The sequence below is a fragment of the Triticum urartu genome, chromosome 3A, assembly GCF_056163025.1.
Source record: "Triticum urartu cultivar PI428250 chromosome 3A, HENAU_Tu73, whole genome shotgun sequence".
NCBI classification, from domain to species: domain Eukaryota; kingdom Viridiplantae; phylum Streptophyta; class Magnoliopsida; order Poales; family Poaceae; genus Triticum; species Triticum urartu.
The window spans coordinates 685,189,117-685,205,593 of NC_141875.1; the positions used below are offsets into that span (position 1 = coordinate 685,189,117).

At 46.2% G+C, this 16,477-nt stretch overlaps 1 protein-coding gene across 6 annotated transcripts; it reads left to right on the forward strand.

Moving 5' to 3' along the window:
• The first annotated feature begins 12,952 nt into the window (after positions 1 to 12,952).
• LOC125549235 (uncharacterized) lies at positions 12,953 to 15,461 on the forward strand. Of its 6 annotated transcripts, none has more exons than XM_087514018.1 (5): positions 12,953 to 13,890; positions 13,975 to 14,111; positions 14,233 to 14,405; positions 14,521 to 14,575; positions 15,152 to 15,461. In XM_087514018.1, the coding sequence occupies exon 1, from the start codon at positions 13,135 to 13,137 to the stop codon at positions 13,711 to 13,713; it is 579 nt and encodes a 192-aa protein (XP_087370144.1). In that variant the 5' UTR covers positions 12,953 to 13,134; the 3' UTR covers positions 13,714 to 13,890; positions 13,975 to 14,111; positions 14,233 to 14,405; positions 14,521 to 14,575; positions 15,152 to 15,461. The 6 variants fall into 6 exon arrangements, with proteins under 6 accessions (XP_087370144.1, XP_087370145.1, XP_087370141.1 ...); XM_087514019.1 differs by having other exon boundaries at positions 13,975 to 14,100; XM_087514015.1 differs by having other exon boundaries at positions 14,233 to 14,681.
• The last annotated feature ends 1,016 nt before the right edge of the window (positions 15,462 to 16,477 follow it).

Here is a 16,477-nt window from a genome sequence, read left to right on the forward strand (position 1 = left end):
ATCTTCAATCGGATTTTTCATCTAAGGGATAAAACTTTTTAAAAACTGAAAATTCAAAAAGAATTCCACATGCATGGAAGCGGTGATGTGGCGAAGTCTGTGTGTTATAGGGCGTGTGAGCGAGTTACACTCCCACCACACGTGTGGACGTTAGCTTGTCCTAAATAGTTGCATCCCCTTTTTTGTTTTTCACTACACATGTAATGGTCACTATATACCACGACCTTATACAGTTCTTTTCTACACCAAAAATGTTATCATGGCCTATACAGGCACAAACACACCCATGATTATAGTGATTGATAATATGGTTGTCGTGTATATCGCGTTGTTCATATACTAGATGTTTGATCTAGCAACTACAAACATAATCGTGCGTAAATCTAAGTTGATTATAATTCGTACCCAGGCGCCGCTAGGGTTTCTTCTGCCTTCCGCCGGCGTCGACGCCGGTCTGCCTCGTCTCCTGTAGCCTTAGGGCCATGGAGGCGTGGTGAATTCTGGTCTTTGCATGCGAAGGGCTTCAGTTTTGAATGTTTTTCTGAGCTTCCTTGGGGTTTGTGTCATGCTCTGAGAGACGAGGACGCGGTGATTCTCTAAAGATGGAATAAGGTTTTCCCCGCCTGGTCCCTGTCTTGATGGTGCTTCTAGCATCATCGGAGGACGTGTGAAGGTTTACAGTGGCAGATCTAGGAATTAAAGATCAATGGGCCAAAACACTCAATCTTTTGATAACATGGGCTAAATAATACTAATACATGTATTGTTTTCCTAAATTCTACACTGTTCATCTACTAACTAGCGTCAAATCAACGGTCTTAGGGGGGGCGAGGGCCCCTACTGGTCTCCTATGTATGCCAGTGGAGGTATGTCTCCGGTGGATCTCTCGGGATTCGGTCGGTGTTTGTCTTTGGTGGATCCGGTATTTGTTCGTTGGTGTCCATGTGTCCACAGGATGGACCTTCCCGATCTAAACTTCTCTTCAATGATACGGGTTGCTATTCTGGTGCGCTAGTCCTATAGGGTCTTAACATGGTGACTTCCCAACTATCTACTAGAACAAGTTGTTCCCGGCTCCAGTGAAGGAGGGCGATGACGGCAGCGCGCCTTCGGCTTGCTTCGGTGCTTGTAGTCGTCGCTAGGTGATCTACGGATATTGATGTAATTCTTATTATTTCTGGTATTCGTTACACTATCATGATTGTTGCTGAATAGATTGGACGTTTTACCACAAAAAAAGTTGAGTAGAATTCCATACACACGAACCATCCAGTGCATGTATCTCTACTCCAAAAGGGGGAGTTGGTAACCTGGTACCAGTTTATTTTCATCCATTTTATCGTCCCACCTCCTGCCACCACCTTCAACTGGCTTTATCTCTTTACAAATACTCACAAATGGAAACAAAGATACCATTCCGCCACTCCTCCCACCACCGGCATTGATCTTTTCTCTAGGATCCTCAAGGACGTCGCTGCCGCCATCGCGGATCCGCCGTCACCACAAATCACCATGGACACCGCCACATGGCGTGGTCACTGCTCATTGTGCTCATCTGCCGACCTCCTTGACCGCCACCATCGCGAACCCCCTGGTGAGGGCAGGACTCAATGGAGGGTGTGATTGTTGGATGACGCCGCCGCCGCCATCGCGGAACCACAAGGTCAGGGCATGGTGGCGTTGCAGGCATTGAGGAGCGGCAAAAGGCCTTGCTGGCCATGCCCTACATCACGGAACAACACAAGTATTTACGTTTTGTTTGTTTTCTGAATATTTCTATTCATTTTCTGTACTTTCCAGATCATTTCAATGCTTCACCTGTCCTGAACTGCGTTGCTTGCAGCGACGAGCGGTGCAAGGCCGTGCCGGGCGTGCCCTACGTCTCTACTTCTAAAGGGGAAGTTGGTAGCCTGGTACCGGTTTATTTTTGTTTTTTTTTCTGTCCCACCTCCCGACATCACCTTCCACTGGTTTTATCTCTTTACAAATAATCACAAAAGAAAACAAAAAAATCATTCCGCCACTCCTCTTTTCTCTATGATTCCCAGGGACGCCGCCACCGCCACCGCCACCGCAGCCGCGGATCCCCCACGAACGCCGCCGTTAGGCATGGCCACCGCTCCTTGTGCTCCTCCAACGACCTACGAGACCGTCGCCGCCGCCGCCGCCATCGCAAAACCCCTGGTGAGGGCAGGACTCAAGGGATGGCATGGTTGTTGGAGGACACCGCCGCCGCCATCACGGAACCCCAGGGTCAGGGTGTGGTCACGTTGCGGGCAGCGAGGAGCCACAAAAACCGGTGCCGGCCATGCCCTGCATCATGGAACAGCACGTGTATTTACATTATGTTCGTTTTCTGAATTTGTTTATTCTTTTTCTGTATTTTCCTGATCATTTGAATGCTTCACCTGTCCTGAACAGCGTTGGTGAGGAGCTGCGCAAGGCCATGCCGGGCGTACCCTACATTTGTACTCCTAATCTCTACTCCTAAAACGGGAATTGGTAGCCTAATACCATTTTATTTTATTTTTGTTCTTTTTCGTCCCACCTCCCACTATCACCTTCCATTAGTTTTATCTCTTTACGAATGATCACAAAAGGAAACAGAAAAATAATTCCGCCACTCTTCTTTACTCTAGGATCCCAATGGACGCCGCCACCGCCACGGATCCCCACGGACAACGCCACGGGGCGTGGTCACCCGTTCTTGCGCTCCTCCACCGACCTCTGAGACCGCCGCCGACGCCGCCATCATGATAATCCCTGGTGAGGACAAGACTCAAGGGATGGCGTGGTTGTTGGAGGACGCCGCCGCCATCGCGGAATCCCAGGGTCAGGGCGTGGCGGCATTGCGGGCAGCGAGGAGCGGCAAAAGGCCGTGCCGGCCGTGCCCTACATCACCGAACGACACGAATTTACATTATGTTCGTTTTCTGAATTTGTCTATCATTTTCTGTGTTTTCCTGGTCATTTGTATGCTTCACCTGTCCTGAGCAGCGTTGCTTGCAGCGAGGAGCTGCGCAAGGCCGTGCTGGGCCGGGCGTGCCTTACATCACGGAACAACACAGGTATTTACGTTCTGTTCGTTATCTTTACTTTTCTGATCGTACCTATACGGCTATACCCAATTTTGAATTGTCAAGGAAAGAGCTTTGTATGCTTCACCTGTCCTGAATCATATGTACACAGGTATACAGATACAAGGAGGACACTGGACGCACGCTGAAGGTGAGGGGCCTCACCAGGTACGCAGTGAGCACTGCTATGTGCCAGAAGACCGTCCTGCACGCCTTCACCTACAGTGATTGAGTTTTTATGTTTATTAAAATTGTTTTGTACATTACGCGTGATCGGGTGTTAATTTTATTTATCAACACCTGTAAAATGTGTTTTGTATTACTCATCATTACCACTATCTATGAATTCTCTATTTGAACTATCAGGAATCATTGAACTATTTGGTATGGATTAAGAATTTAAGATGATTGTGTTCTTATTGATGTTTCTGTGCTATAATGCCTGCAGGAAATAGAAAATGTTATGTTTTCTCGATTCTTACTATGGTTAAACTTGCAGCGTATTTTCAGATATTGTTATGTAGATTGCTTTGCACAGCAGTTATGGAGCTGGATTATTTGCCTGTATTCGTTAGCTTCTGCAACTTCGTTTGGTGAAGAAGATAGTTTTGCAGTTCTTTTTGCCGATGTGATTCTGCAAACCATGGTTAGTTCGCACCTCGTATTGGGAACTTTCTCTTAGATTGATCATCGGTACTAAATCACTTTCCCTCGTGCATGAATTATTTTCGTAGTTCAGGCCACACATACGATGTGGAAATAGATCATGGGTATAGTATTCGGGTTTTTCTGAATTTTACTGCAGTTGATGGTGCTTTTCAATATATAAGATTGTTTATGGTTTAATCATAAAATTTCAAGGTACTAGACTTGGTCAGAGATACACAATCAGGCTGTCGACTAATTTTAGTCTAAACCGAGGTTTAAATATTATTCAGAATATAGTGGAATAGTATGCCAGATCGTCAGGTATGTGGAATCATGATTCTGAATTTACCAAAGGAATTTGATGGCTTAGCTATTGAAATGGTTCGATCAAACAGAAAATATACCTTAATGGAGGTCCAACACCTCCCACTTGTGTTTTGTACGGAACATTTGTGACCTTTACCAGCTATATGAGCTATGGATTGTTTACGAGCATATCTGAAATCTTAATAGAAAACTGACATGATGTGTTGATGATCTTCTTCCTACTACGCAGGAGTTGTCTTGTCTGTCTTTCCCATATCTGGATGGTACGGTTGTCCCACTAGAGCAAATGGAAAATGTTTGTTCTCTTCCGTCGTTGCTTTGTTTTCATATAGTATTCTGTATTGAGCCGGTCAAAAAGGTTCATACTCATTCCATATTCAACAGTACTAGCACCTCGACAGTGAAGAAGAGGAAATGAGGTGGAGCTTTGCTACTAGCAATTTGAGCAGTGGAATGGATTTGGTTGTGAACACTGTCTGATCCACTCAAATCTCACTTTGCCTGACCATGCAGCATGCACTTGTGAAGCTTTTGTTGGAGTTGGACGGCCGAAGGTGCGTCGGAACGACCACGGTCGCGGCAGAGGACGTAGTGGCCATGGCCAAGTGCGTTGGCGGGGCAGACATGGGAAGCTGGGCAGGGAGCCAGCGGAGCGGCAGGCGTTGAGACGGAGTTGGGAGAACGTATCATGGTGGGGGTGGTACAACACAGGTTTTGGGTCTGAAGAGTTATTCTTCTCTACTGTTTCTGGGTATAGTTCTCTCAACGACTGTGTCTGCAGGTGGCATGTTGGAGAGGCTAGGATTAAGGATTTTGTAGCAGAGAATTGGTCTGGGATGGAAACAGATTTGGGAGATATGTTGCTGCGAGCAAAAACATTTGTACTAGTCATTTTTCTGTGGTATATTAAAAGTCTGACATGTTGGTTGAGGGGCGAGGAAACAGATTCTGAATTTACCAAGTAGGAGGGGTGAGGAGATTAAAAGTCAACGAATTGCTTGAAGATAATGGAAGTTTAAGTAGGAAGGGGAATGCGAGTTGAGGGAGTCAACTCCCACCGCATTTAGATGGTGTATGAGGCCAAAACGCCGAGTATGGCTTCTCACCTTTGGTACAGGCATCAAAATCCAAAGACACCGTCTTTCACCACATTGGCAAATCAGTGTTGTGTGTAGAGGCCAGGAGGACAATGGAGCAGAGCAGACGTGTGTAGAAAAACCTCTTTTGAGAAAGGGAAATTAAGGCCCAGGTACAATGCAAACTCTAGGACTTTATAGCAAAATTAATGAGAAAAAAATGCTAATGTGCTCACCAACCTTCCTCAGTCTAAGTATGACCAGGACTTATAAAGGAGGAAGCGCTGTGTTGTAGTCTACTTCTTGCGGCCTATAACTATGTTACTAGGATAGTACTAGAAATCAAACAAACACGAACATGGGCGAGGCTCCCCAACGAGAGTGCATTGACAATAAATGATGGGTTGGATCGATGTAATATGAATGGGAGGCATATGGAAACACATCGCCCCGAAAAATTATATGGGGTGAAGCCGAAAAAGCTATATCAGTAGTGTGCTCGCGCAAGGGAGACCAAGCAAAGATGACGCTTACATATATAGTCACAACGGCTTGGGCCACACGCTGCTCCAATCCCACACTCACGCGGCCCAAATCCAGTCCACTGTAATTTTACGCAGGTCTGACACTCTCCCTAACTTGAGAACTTGCCCTTGTCGAGATGAATTCTGTTGGGCAGCGACGTCAAAGAACCTCGTAGTTTTCCCGTTGCTGCCTCAGGTGACAGGTTAGACCAGGGAATGTGCAGCTGCACCACAGCATTGTTGCCACACTTTACCATGCGGATGATCCAGGATCTCGACCGGCTGCAGACCACCAGTCGTCAGGTTCGTCGTGCACCGTGACTCAGAGAAGACTGGTGTTTAATACGACGTGAAAGGCTTCAACTGATAGACATCGAACACTGGGTGAACCGTACTGTGGGGGGATTAATGTTGAGAGAGAGAGAGATGTAGAGATAGAGGTCCTGGCAAGCAGGGGTGGGCCCAGGAATTCAAGACCGTGTATTCAAAATTTGAAAACTTTTTTGGAGGCGTACAGCCTTCCTTTTGGTGTGTAAAACTGATTATAACAACGTATTGTACTAGTTCTAAACTATATGAAAGATACCACATAATATATTATATTCATAAAAAATGATCATAACTTGGTATTGTTCGACATATAGAAGTAAAAAATTGTTCGACATATCATGACAAAATCTAAGATATATAGAGGATAGAAAATAGTAAATGATAAAAAAGCTTACAAATTACATGATAACTTTGCGATCCTTGATGCTCTGGAAATGAGTGATGATGTCCTCATTCTTAACTTGCAAGAATTTATAAACATTCTCCCATCACAAACTTAAATGGAGAATTGCACATTCTCATGTCTAAACAATTCATAATTGGCTGCAAACTGGTCTTTACTTAACCTATAATTCAATAAGAAAGTCAAGTGGTGAAAATACTTACTTAGGAGCCGAACTATGCTCCTGCAATAGTGCAGCCAGCTGGACAGTGAGAAGAACCGTGGCTGTTCCTTACAAAATCAGAGTGACAGAACCTACAGAAGTAAAAAAAGGAGACATAACCTGTAAAATGAATTCAGTGCCACTTCAGGTTCAGAGATGAGATGATTCAGAAATTGGAAGTTGGTTGTTCCTTACAAAATCAGTGCTTGTGTATTTGAAACTGAATCAATGTGGTCTGTTCGCTGTTGTCGTTGCCTGCTTCTGTGCTTCAGGTTCAGAGATGAGAAAATTCAGAGCTTAGAACAGAAGGGATGCAGGGAGAGGAAGCGAGGGGTTCGTCGCGGCGGACCGGCGGCGCGCCGTGCGCACGCGCGCAAGGCGACGGCGGCAACAGCCCTGCCGGCCGGCCGGCGCAGTGGCTGTGGCGGCGGCCCGACAGTTCGTGTGCGATCTGCGGATGCGGCTATGGCGGAGCAGCGGAGGGGAGGTGCCGGTTCGTCTCGCGTCTGATAGATCGATCTATTTTTTGGCGACGATGTATCCGCGTGATGCGCTTCTGGGCCAAGGTGTGGACTCGAGGAGAAGGTGGGCTACTGGGCCAGCCTATGTTTTGGGCTTATAAATGCTTACCAAGCACGTTGGCGACTTGGCGTACCAATTTCGTTTTTTCTTATACTGACACAGTATATATGCTATATATACCTAATTTTTTGCCAAAAACAATGGGTATTCAGCTGCATACCCTTGAATTGAGGTGGGCCCGCCTCTGCTGGCAAGCAGGCAAGCAGGACTTGTAGAGAGAGAATGGAGATGATTAATGGCTTTTCACACCAGTGCGGACAGAGTATTTTCTAGATGGCCACATGCTTCCTGTCTGCCTGCCTGCGCCCAAACACCCAACCCAACCCAGCTCACCTGCTTATAACCACCACCAATTTATCTGCTCCTCCATTTATCAATCCAAACCGAGCTGTAGCATGCCCGCCTAAACTGCGAATTTTGGCAGAGCAGCGTACCATCATTGCAGCATTTTCATACAGTTGCCTAAACTGCGATGGTAAACTGATGATAAAATTCATTCGCTTAAAGAGTAATTTCTCATGGCCAACCACAAGAATAAAACGCCTGTTTAAGAAATGAATATGACAATTAGATGGATTTCATGCTAGAGTGCCAGTCAGTGGTCACACATGTGAAAATTAATCTACATGAGGTAAAGAAGGATGTCATGGACAAATATGGCAAATTAACGCTTGAGCTTTTTAACGTTCTCCGGTTTGACTTTTGTTTCTCACAGGCATAAGCCTGTTCTGCTCAGAAGAACAACAGAGTAGTGTGATACATCACAGCTTGCCCTCCGATTTATTCTGATTTAATTTTCTATAGCTTTGAGGAGAAAAACCTTTGGTACACAAAATTTGATTTTGTTTTATCACCAGTGAAATACTTGCATAATTAGTTCAAGAGTGATCAGCCCACAAACAGTATAAGAATTTTAATAATTTCCAGTTTGAACCAAATCAAAATAGCCATTTCCTTCATATTCAAGGAAAACTATGTAAACAATAAGAGTGAAACCAGGAAGTCAGATACTTGTGCCACGGTTGTGTAATGGTTTTCAATTTCAGTTTCAGAAAAATTTCAGCACCAACTGAAATCATCAAAATTCAGCGAATTTCGGTTTTCATTTCTGTCAAAGGGCCGAAATATTCACTTGAATTCAATTAAAAAATTGAAAATTTTGAAAAACATTTGAATTTATGTGTACTACTGAAATTGCTGAATTTTTTTGGCCGAAAAGTAATATTTCAGTGTCTGCTGAAATTAATGAAATTCAGTGAATTTCGTTGAAATCTCACTGAAAGTGAAAACCATGGTATAGAGTGACAACGATGCCCCAAAATGTTTGAGGACGTGCAGGACCAGTCCGGATGTAACAGCGGCGGGAAAAAGACAATAATAGGGGATTTTTTTACGTTAAAGCAGTTCTATATCTTTTATTTTAATTACCATGACAATATTCAATGCTAAGTAGGAGTATATCCTAGGACATAAAACAATCATTAGAGATATTTAGAAAACTAAGACACATCCTGTCAGTTATATGTAGCCGATAGATTGCACCTCAAGAGCGTACTTGGTGTTGTCATGCAGGGGCTTGCGAGCTATCTTGTGGATATGAGTTGCTCATGGGTCTCACTCGGTGTTTTGACCGAGACAAAAGTTATCCTTTTAGTGAACAAAGTAGGTACACCAAAAAGTTTCACAAAGCAGGTGAATTAGTGGTAATTAACTAGTTGTTAATTGGTTAGGAGGGTGGTGGTACCCCAAGACCACCAGGAATCAAAACTTGGGTTTGACACCTTAATGTATCAATGTGGATTATATTTTCAATGGGAGGTGATGTTTAACTTTCTCAATCTTAAACTAGAACGAAACATTTCGTCCCTCGCGTCACCTGCTCAGGTATATGAAGGCGATTAGGAAGTATATACTTAGGAATTGGCACATATATTGTATGACAATATATTTCACATGTTGGAGACATAGTTATTTGTCTGAAATATTGCCTTTTCATATGGATCGGAGCTAATTATCATGAGCACCAACCTATGGGTATTGTCACACCTATAAAGCCCAAAGCATGCATGTCAGCCTCCTATCCTTGCATGCAGTCTTCTTGTGTACCCTCCTATCTACCTTATAGCCTCTTTTACCTGAACTATCAGAGGAGATGAATACCAGACACCCACACTAGCTGTACTAATTTGGTATATCAGATAAATGTGCGTTAGGAATGAGAGGTGTGCGGAAAGGCATTCTTGGACGAGGTATTCCTTCCAATTATCTCACTTGCTGCAGTATTACTGCGCTGGAAAGAATAGTTGTTGGGAAGGACACTCTCCATGGAGGATTTTGTTCTGATTGGCTCAGGTCTTGTAGAGCTAGAGTATCCACGGGAAGGAAAGGGACAACGCTGGTTGACAGAGGGTGGTCGTTCACAGTGCGGACAAGAGAGTGAATCTTGCCTGGAAAACGCACGCAAAGAATCAGTACCTCCCTGAAAACACAAGCGAACACACTTGCAAGGCGGTTTGGAGCTAGGCAGGGAATTATCTTCATGATTTCAGTATGAGGCGCGGAAGTGCAAGCTCTTGTAGACGATCACGCCATTACTGCCGGGGAAGCGCCAGATCAGGAGGAGCTTGACGTGGTCGTGAGGAGAGGTAGCAAATGTGATGGTCTGCATACTGACATCAACGTCCCGACTCCTTCGACGACGTACACGGTTGGTGAAGATGTATTTGACTTAGGGACTGGTGCAAGATAATAACATTGTATAATTATTCCCAAAATAATAGTTAACCCGGAGTATATCGCTGAACAGGAAGGCTATGAAACAGCCAACTTCCGCTAGAGCGCATGGTCGGACGTTAAAGGACTGCAAAACCTACATTTCAATAGTTGAAATGTGCAAAAATGCAACTCCGATTCATGATGACATGACTGAAGGCTCCTAGCCAGCCCTTCTATCCTATAGCGAATGCTAACTAAAAGTTTGATCTGGCTACAATGGAACCACTGGCAATCCCACCACTGATGCTTCATGCTGCACAAACTCTGAGATTTTTCTTAGATGTAGAAACCATTGATTTTAAACTCCATGATATTGAGATTTTCTACTGTGCTATATGGTATGTATATATCAGCTTGGAGTTGATTCATGAACGGATAAGATTTACAACCTAGCACAGATCAAAAAGGAAAATAGAGGCTCTACAGAAGAAAGATAGCAGTAGGCTATTCTAACAATGTAAATAGGGATGACATGTCATTTGCAATCTTCAAGGACACATGCGACCGCGAGGGGGAGGGAGGTGGTAATGGTATCATCGAAGATTAGAGCAGTTTGCTAGTTACACAAATTTCATATGGTGTACGAGGCTGTAATGTTGAGCACAACTTTGGCTGTCAGTTCAGGCTCCGAACGCACCATCTCTTACTAGCTTGGCAAATCCGTGTTTACTGTAGAGACTAGGGTGAGCTAGGGGTGATGGAGCAAGGCACACAGATGTAACCAAATCTCTTTGGAGAAACTACAATTATAAGGGAAGCTAATGTGCTCACCAACTTTTCTCAGCCAAAGCCTGACCGACACTTATAAGGGAAGCCTGGCCGGAAAGAGCTCCTCAGGCTCTCGCGACCGCGTCGCCCCCGCGGGCGACCGACCGCGCCCCGATCTCCTTCTCCAGCGACCCTCCCTCCTCCTTCCCTCCCCGCCGCCGTCGTCGGCGCTCGCCGCCGGGCCTGGCCCGGGCAACGCTGGCGGCGGTGGCCCCCTCGCAATTCCCCTCTCGGCACTCCTCTGGCGCGGGACGGAGCGGGCTGGGGTGTCCCTAGGCGGCGGCGGTCCGGCGTGGCGGCGGGGTCCTGGAGCTGCACGCGCGGATGGCTGGGCGGTGGCGTCGCCGTTGGCGGCGGGGTAGCGCGGCGGCGCGTTCTGACGACGCCCGCGCAGCCCAGATCTAGGCCCTTCGGGCCCCATCTGGGCCCGGGCGGGCTGGCGGTGGGGTGCGGCTGCGGCGCATCCTCCAGGAGGCGGGGGAGAGGCGAAGAACAGCAGGGTGCTGGCGGCGCCATCGCCGGCTTGCTGCAGCGTGGCGGCGGGGCTTAGCGGGCCCGTTTCGGGCCTGGCCAGGTCAGGGGTGGCCTGGCATGCCCTGCTGCCATGTCCGGACGGCTACCGCGACGGTGCCGGAGGTTCTGGCCTCCCGCACGGTGGCGATGGAGGTGGTTCCCTCCCGTTCGGCTTCGGTGTTGCTTCTCCCTCCACGGGGCGCTTCTCTCCAGTCCTTTTGGCCTCGTGTTGGTGTCCGCAGTGAGGCGGTGTGGGTGGCGGCACAACCGTGATGACGCATGCTGGTGGGCGGTGGTCTGGTTGGTCGGCTCCGGTCCGTTGGGCGGTGGGGATGGAGTGCGGGAGAAATCCTTGCCGGTTTTTCGGCTTCGATGCGGTGACACCTGCGGGTGCCACCATTCCTCCCTGGAGGGTGTCGGTGATATCCATCCCCCACCTCCCTCCGCGTGCCGGGGGAAACTCTAGAACATGTCCGGGCAGCAGCGTCGTCGGCGTCGCAATCCTTCTTGGAGGTGCTGCTTGGTACGCGGTGGTTCGGAGCCTCGGGTTGTGGTGGTTTGTGTCTGGAGGGCGTAGCGGTGGCGGGTCATCCGCGCTTTGTCGAGCTGCCGTTGTTGGCATTTGTTTCTTCTTCTTTTTCTTTTGGGTTTGCTGTGCTGTTCGCCCCAGCTATCCTTGTATCGGTGTTGGTTGCTTTGGAATACATAGCGGGGGGAATCCTTTTTCGGCAAGGGAAGCCTGACCAATACTTTCTCAGCCAAACATGAAGAGAGAGAGAGAGACGTGACAATGAAAGATGGTTTGGGTGACGCAATCTGCTATGAAATATGAATGTGAGGCATATGGAAACACATCATCTCTAGAAATCGTATGGGGTGTCGACTGGCCAGAATTGCAAGTATTTTTTAGGAAACAAAGCAATTGCAATTGCAGCGCTGACTAACACGCGGAGGAGCCAACATGAGAAGACGGCAATGCAGATCTGCCGGAGGTGCCACACAACTTTGTGGCGTCATGCCTCTCCTCCTCGGCCCCCCTCAATTGACTCATGAGAACCTAGCGGTGTGCACATTCAGAAGCAGGAGAGTGTAGCTTGTCGCATCATTGGTTGTCGGAATCGCTATGCCCCTCCAGAACAACGGTGGTGGTAGGAGAGAGGAAGCGCGGTGGGTGGACTCGCGAGGTGGAGGCAGTTGAGATTCATAGGGCCACTAGAGGATAGAAAAAACCGACGGGAGATAAACAGGCCAAGACAGAGAAAGGCGCTCGTGCAGTTTCGTGTGCAGGAAGCGGAGAATCCGCCAAAGTACACATCACATTAAGTTCATCGGTCTACATTTCTCTTTTTCTCCAGTAGTACGATTGACAACCTTAATTTTTTACCGGAGCACAATTTACAGCTTAGCATTACATATATGCATCAAAAGATTAAAACTGACTCAGAGAAAACGATGTATCTGCAGGACTTTGCACAAGCCTTTGGATGGCCTTGTGGGCACCAAGAGGCCAAGTGTATGTTTGGTTTATGCCTCAGATGAAAACATAGCTAGTGGAAATAATGGTTGAGGTTTTGGTTGCCCATAAGTTGGAACATTCGCCAGGAAAACAAACCAGAGTTTGACAAAACAGTATTTATCTACTACCCCTATAAAAACACAAGAGGGCGGAGAACCAATTCATCTCATCCATCTAATCAAAAGATCTAACGGTCCAAATCATCTGAATGTTTAGCAGCAAACCACGGTTAGCTCATCCCACTAATCCCACGATCGACCCCCGTCATCCGTCCCCCACGCTCGAGGAAAAAAAACCCACGCGAGCCCCACGCTCTCCCGTCGGTTGCTCCTATCCTCCTCATGTCGTCCCTGCCGCCGCCTTCCCCATCCCCCCCTCCCCTCGCCGCCAGCCATGGCCTCCCACTCCCCAATGCTGCACTCCTCCCCCTCCGCCCACCGCCACCAATCCTCCTCACCCCACCTCGGCCAGCTCCACCTCCACCCCCGCCTTCATAGCCAGAATCCCCCCTCCCGCCTCTCCCTCCTCCGCTCCCTCCCACTCCGCCTCCACCTTGCCATTCCCCGCCCCCTCCTCCCCACCCTCCTCCCCCTCGCCCTCCTCGGCAACAACGGCAACGACGACGGCGGCGGCAACAACAACGACGGCAGCCGCCATCGCGAAATAGGGGACGACGGCGGCGAGTGGGGCGGCCACCGGGGGGAGGCGCTATTCGTGCTGGCGCAGGAGGGGAGGAAGCTCTCCAGCCTGCCGGCGGACCTCGCCGCGGCCGTGGAGGGTGGCCACGTCACGGGTGACGGCGTGCAGCGCTTCGCGGAGATGGAGCGCTGGCTGCTGCTCCGCTGGCTGCTGGGCTTCAGAGGGTTCAGGGAGTGCCTCCTCGCCGACGACCTCTTCCTCGCCAAGCTCGCCATGGAGATGGGCGTTGGCATGATCGCCAAGGTCCGTGGGATCGACATGGATGAATCATGAATGCTTTCAACTTATTCTTATCTTATTCTCCTTTGATTTTCAAAAGAAAAAAATGAAATCACGTTTTAATTTGTCTGACCCTTTTTTGTTGCTGCTCTTTTTGTTTCAGACCGCTGCCGAGTACGAGAAGAGAGAGAGAGCTTCGTCAAAGAAATTGACATCGTCATCGCTGATGTGGTACGCCTCTTGTCGTCTGCTACTGAAGACGGGCAATCTGTACATATGTTGATACATAACCCTGACATTTTAAATCACATACAGATGGGGATAGTGTAAACCTCCAACATCCCTGCACCGGCGTCGTGTAAACCTCCAACAGAAGATTCCTTCAGCTGGGGATAGTGTTACCCATGATCCGGTGGCACACATACATGCTTCTTCAGTAGGGTCTGTGCAATGTAATGCTTTTAGCAACATAACCAACACACATACAGATGGTATATTCATCCACTTCATATTAGATTGTATTGTTGCACCTATTACTACTTGTTTATAAATTCATCTCCTATTTTATTGTAGGTTGTACATCTATAAGCTCCGCGAGTCATCGTCTTGAAGAAGTAAATGGTGGCTGAAAGTTAAGAAGTGGCACCAGTTGGTATGCCGGCCTATCCAAGGACCAGAGGACAGAGTGCTTAAATAAGCAACAGATTGCGCGGCTAAAAGGAAAACAGGCCTCAAACAAAGATAATGTCGATGTCACTCATAATTCCTCTTTTCCAATTGGTAATACGAACTCCAAATAGGAGATACAAATGGACCATCTTCATTCTAAAATATGAGTTGGTCTACTATTCTGATGTACAGGTGCAACCTCCATGGCACCACCCTCCATGAGGTCATCTCTTCCGGCCATGCACAGGTCTCGAGCTAGACCCCGCAGAACATTTTAGACCATCTGTATTACTAATACAGGATTGGCCCCAAGGATAATGATTTGGTCCGATATTTAACCTTTACTTTCCATGGTATTTTTTCTCTCAAGGTCTTTAAAGAGGCATTTTGTTTTCTGCCTTCCAGACTAGCTCCGGTGCATTCTGGATCCATTGTTTAGTAGTATGCTGCATTGATCGCACATAAGGCTCTATTTCTAGCCTTTTTATTCATTTTGTTAATTATGAAAACACTAATGCAAGGAGCTGTATGAGTATATTGTATGTCATCGGACGTGAATGATGAAAGATTCAAGTCTCGATTCTCACATGGCAATGAAAACCAAAGTCATCTTTGTGGCCTTTTCTTTATATTCAGAATTGAATTCTACTCATTATGCTCGTACAAATATCTTTGCTCTTGGTGCTAGGCATGTAGGAATTGTTCCCAAATTATTAGTTTCATATGAGATGACGCAATACTCTGAAATCTTAGACCTTCGTATTTCAAACTTATTTTTTCCAGTGCATAGTATCTAACCATGGGTTTTTTCCCCCATGTGCAGAGTGCTACAGTTGGATATTTGTTCAAGACAATTATGTCTGAAGTTCAAACTGCTAAAAGTATTTGCTCCGGTGTTCTAAAGTTTTCCAGTGAAGTGTAATGTATTTGACCATTAGCGACACTACTGACCATAAGTCATAGTACCAATGATGTTATTTCTTGAAGGAAATTTGAAATTTGTGTCTGTTGTGACTAACAAGTAACCTGCTCAGGATGCTCTTATTTGTATATATTTTGAAACTGTTTCCTGATTGATGTATTAGAAGAGTGTGGTTAGTCTAGATTTAATCAGTATACTTCAGTTTGGTTCAGTTCATGGCATATAGAGTAAGTTTGATTTAGAAGAAAATACCAAAATTATCTGCTGCGAAGAACACGTCAGACATGCTTTTTCAATCTCCCTGTACTTCTATGGTTCTGGATTTTCTATTGTAGAACTGTACGGCAAGTTAGTTTGCTATATTCAAGCAAAATCCATTTATTATAAAAAGTGTGTATGGATTGCTCAATTACTAGGATTGTAGCCCACTAGGTAGTTTCAAATCCATTTATTTTGTAGAACATTGGCTATTTCATTAGTCTAAAAATTAAGGTGCTCACTAGAATTGTATACTAGCATTAGCTTATTCATTGACTTTGTAATTTGCGGCTAATGGTAATTCCATATTAGTTAGGGAGTTGCGAGTTCTATGAAATTTGGGATAGAAAGGTTTATTGAACATAGATTAGCTTATTTAATGACTTTGAAATTTACGCCTAATGGCAGTTCCATGTTAGTTAGGGAGTTGTCCAGTTTCATGTATATTTGTGTGTCAGAGACATGAACATTCATCGTTTCAAGCCATATTAATTTTTCCTATACATCACAATAGGCGCAACCGTTTCCCGAATGAGACCGTAACATTTGTCGTTTCATGCCATGCAAAATATTCTTATATTTTTTTTTTGAATAATTGCCTCTTAACTAGGATGAATGAGGAAATATATCGTCCGGTTTATACGTGCGTTGCACATGCACGTTTACTGGTATATGCAAGAAGTTGACAACCATCCTCCAAACAAAAACAGATTAAATGGATATGGTCAAAGCAACAAATTTGGTGTGGTATACTTTTGTCAAAATGCAAACATACCCAAAGACTCTTCAAAGCTGTTCATCTTGTCAACAGCAGAAAATGCTCGTCACGCAAAACTGAAGGAGTCCGATCTTAATTGTTTCTAAATCACACAATGTCACAATGGTTGGAGTTTGGGAATAAAATCTAATAGCTAACTCGAACGACATAGATATTGCCTCAAACACGATTACATGCATTTGAAAACAAAA

Coding starts and splice junctions, on each gene's coding strand:
- LOC125549235 (XM_087514015.1), top strand. CDS start 13,135: ATGGCCTCCCACTCCCCAATGCTGCACTCCTCCCCCTCCGCCCACCGC.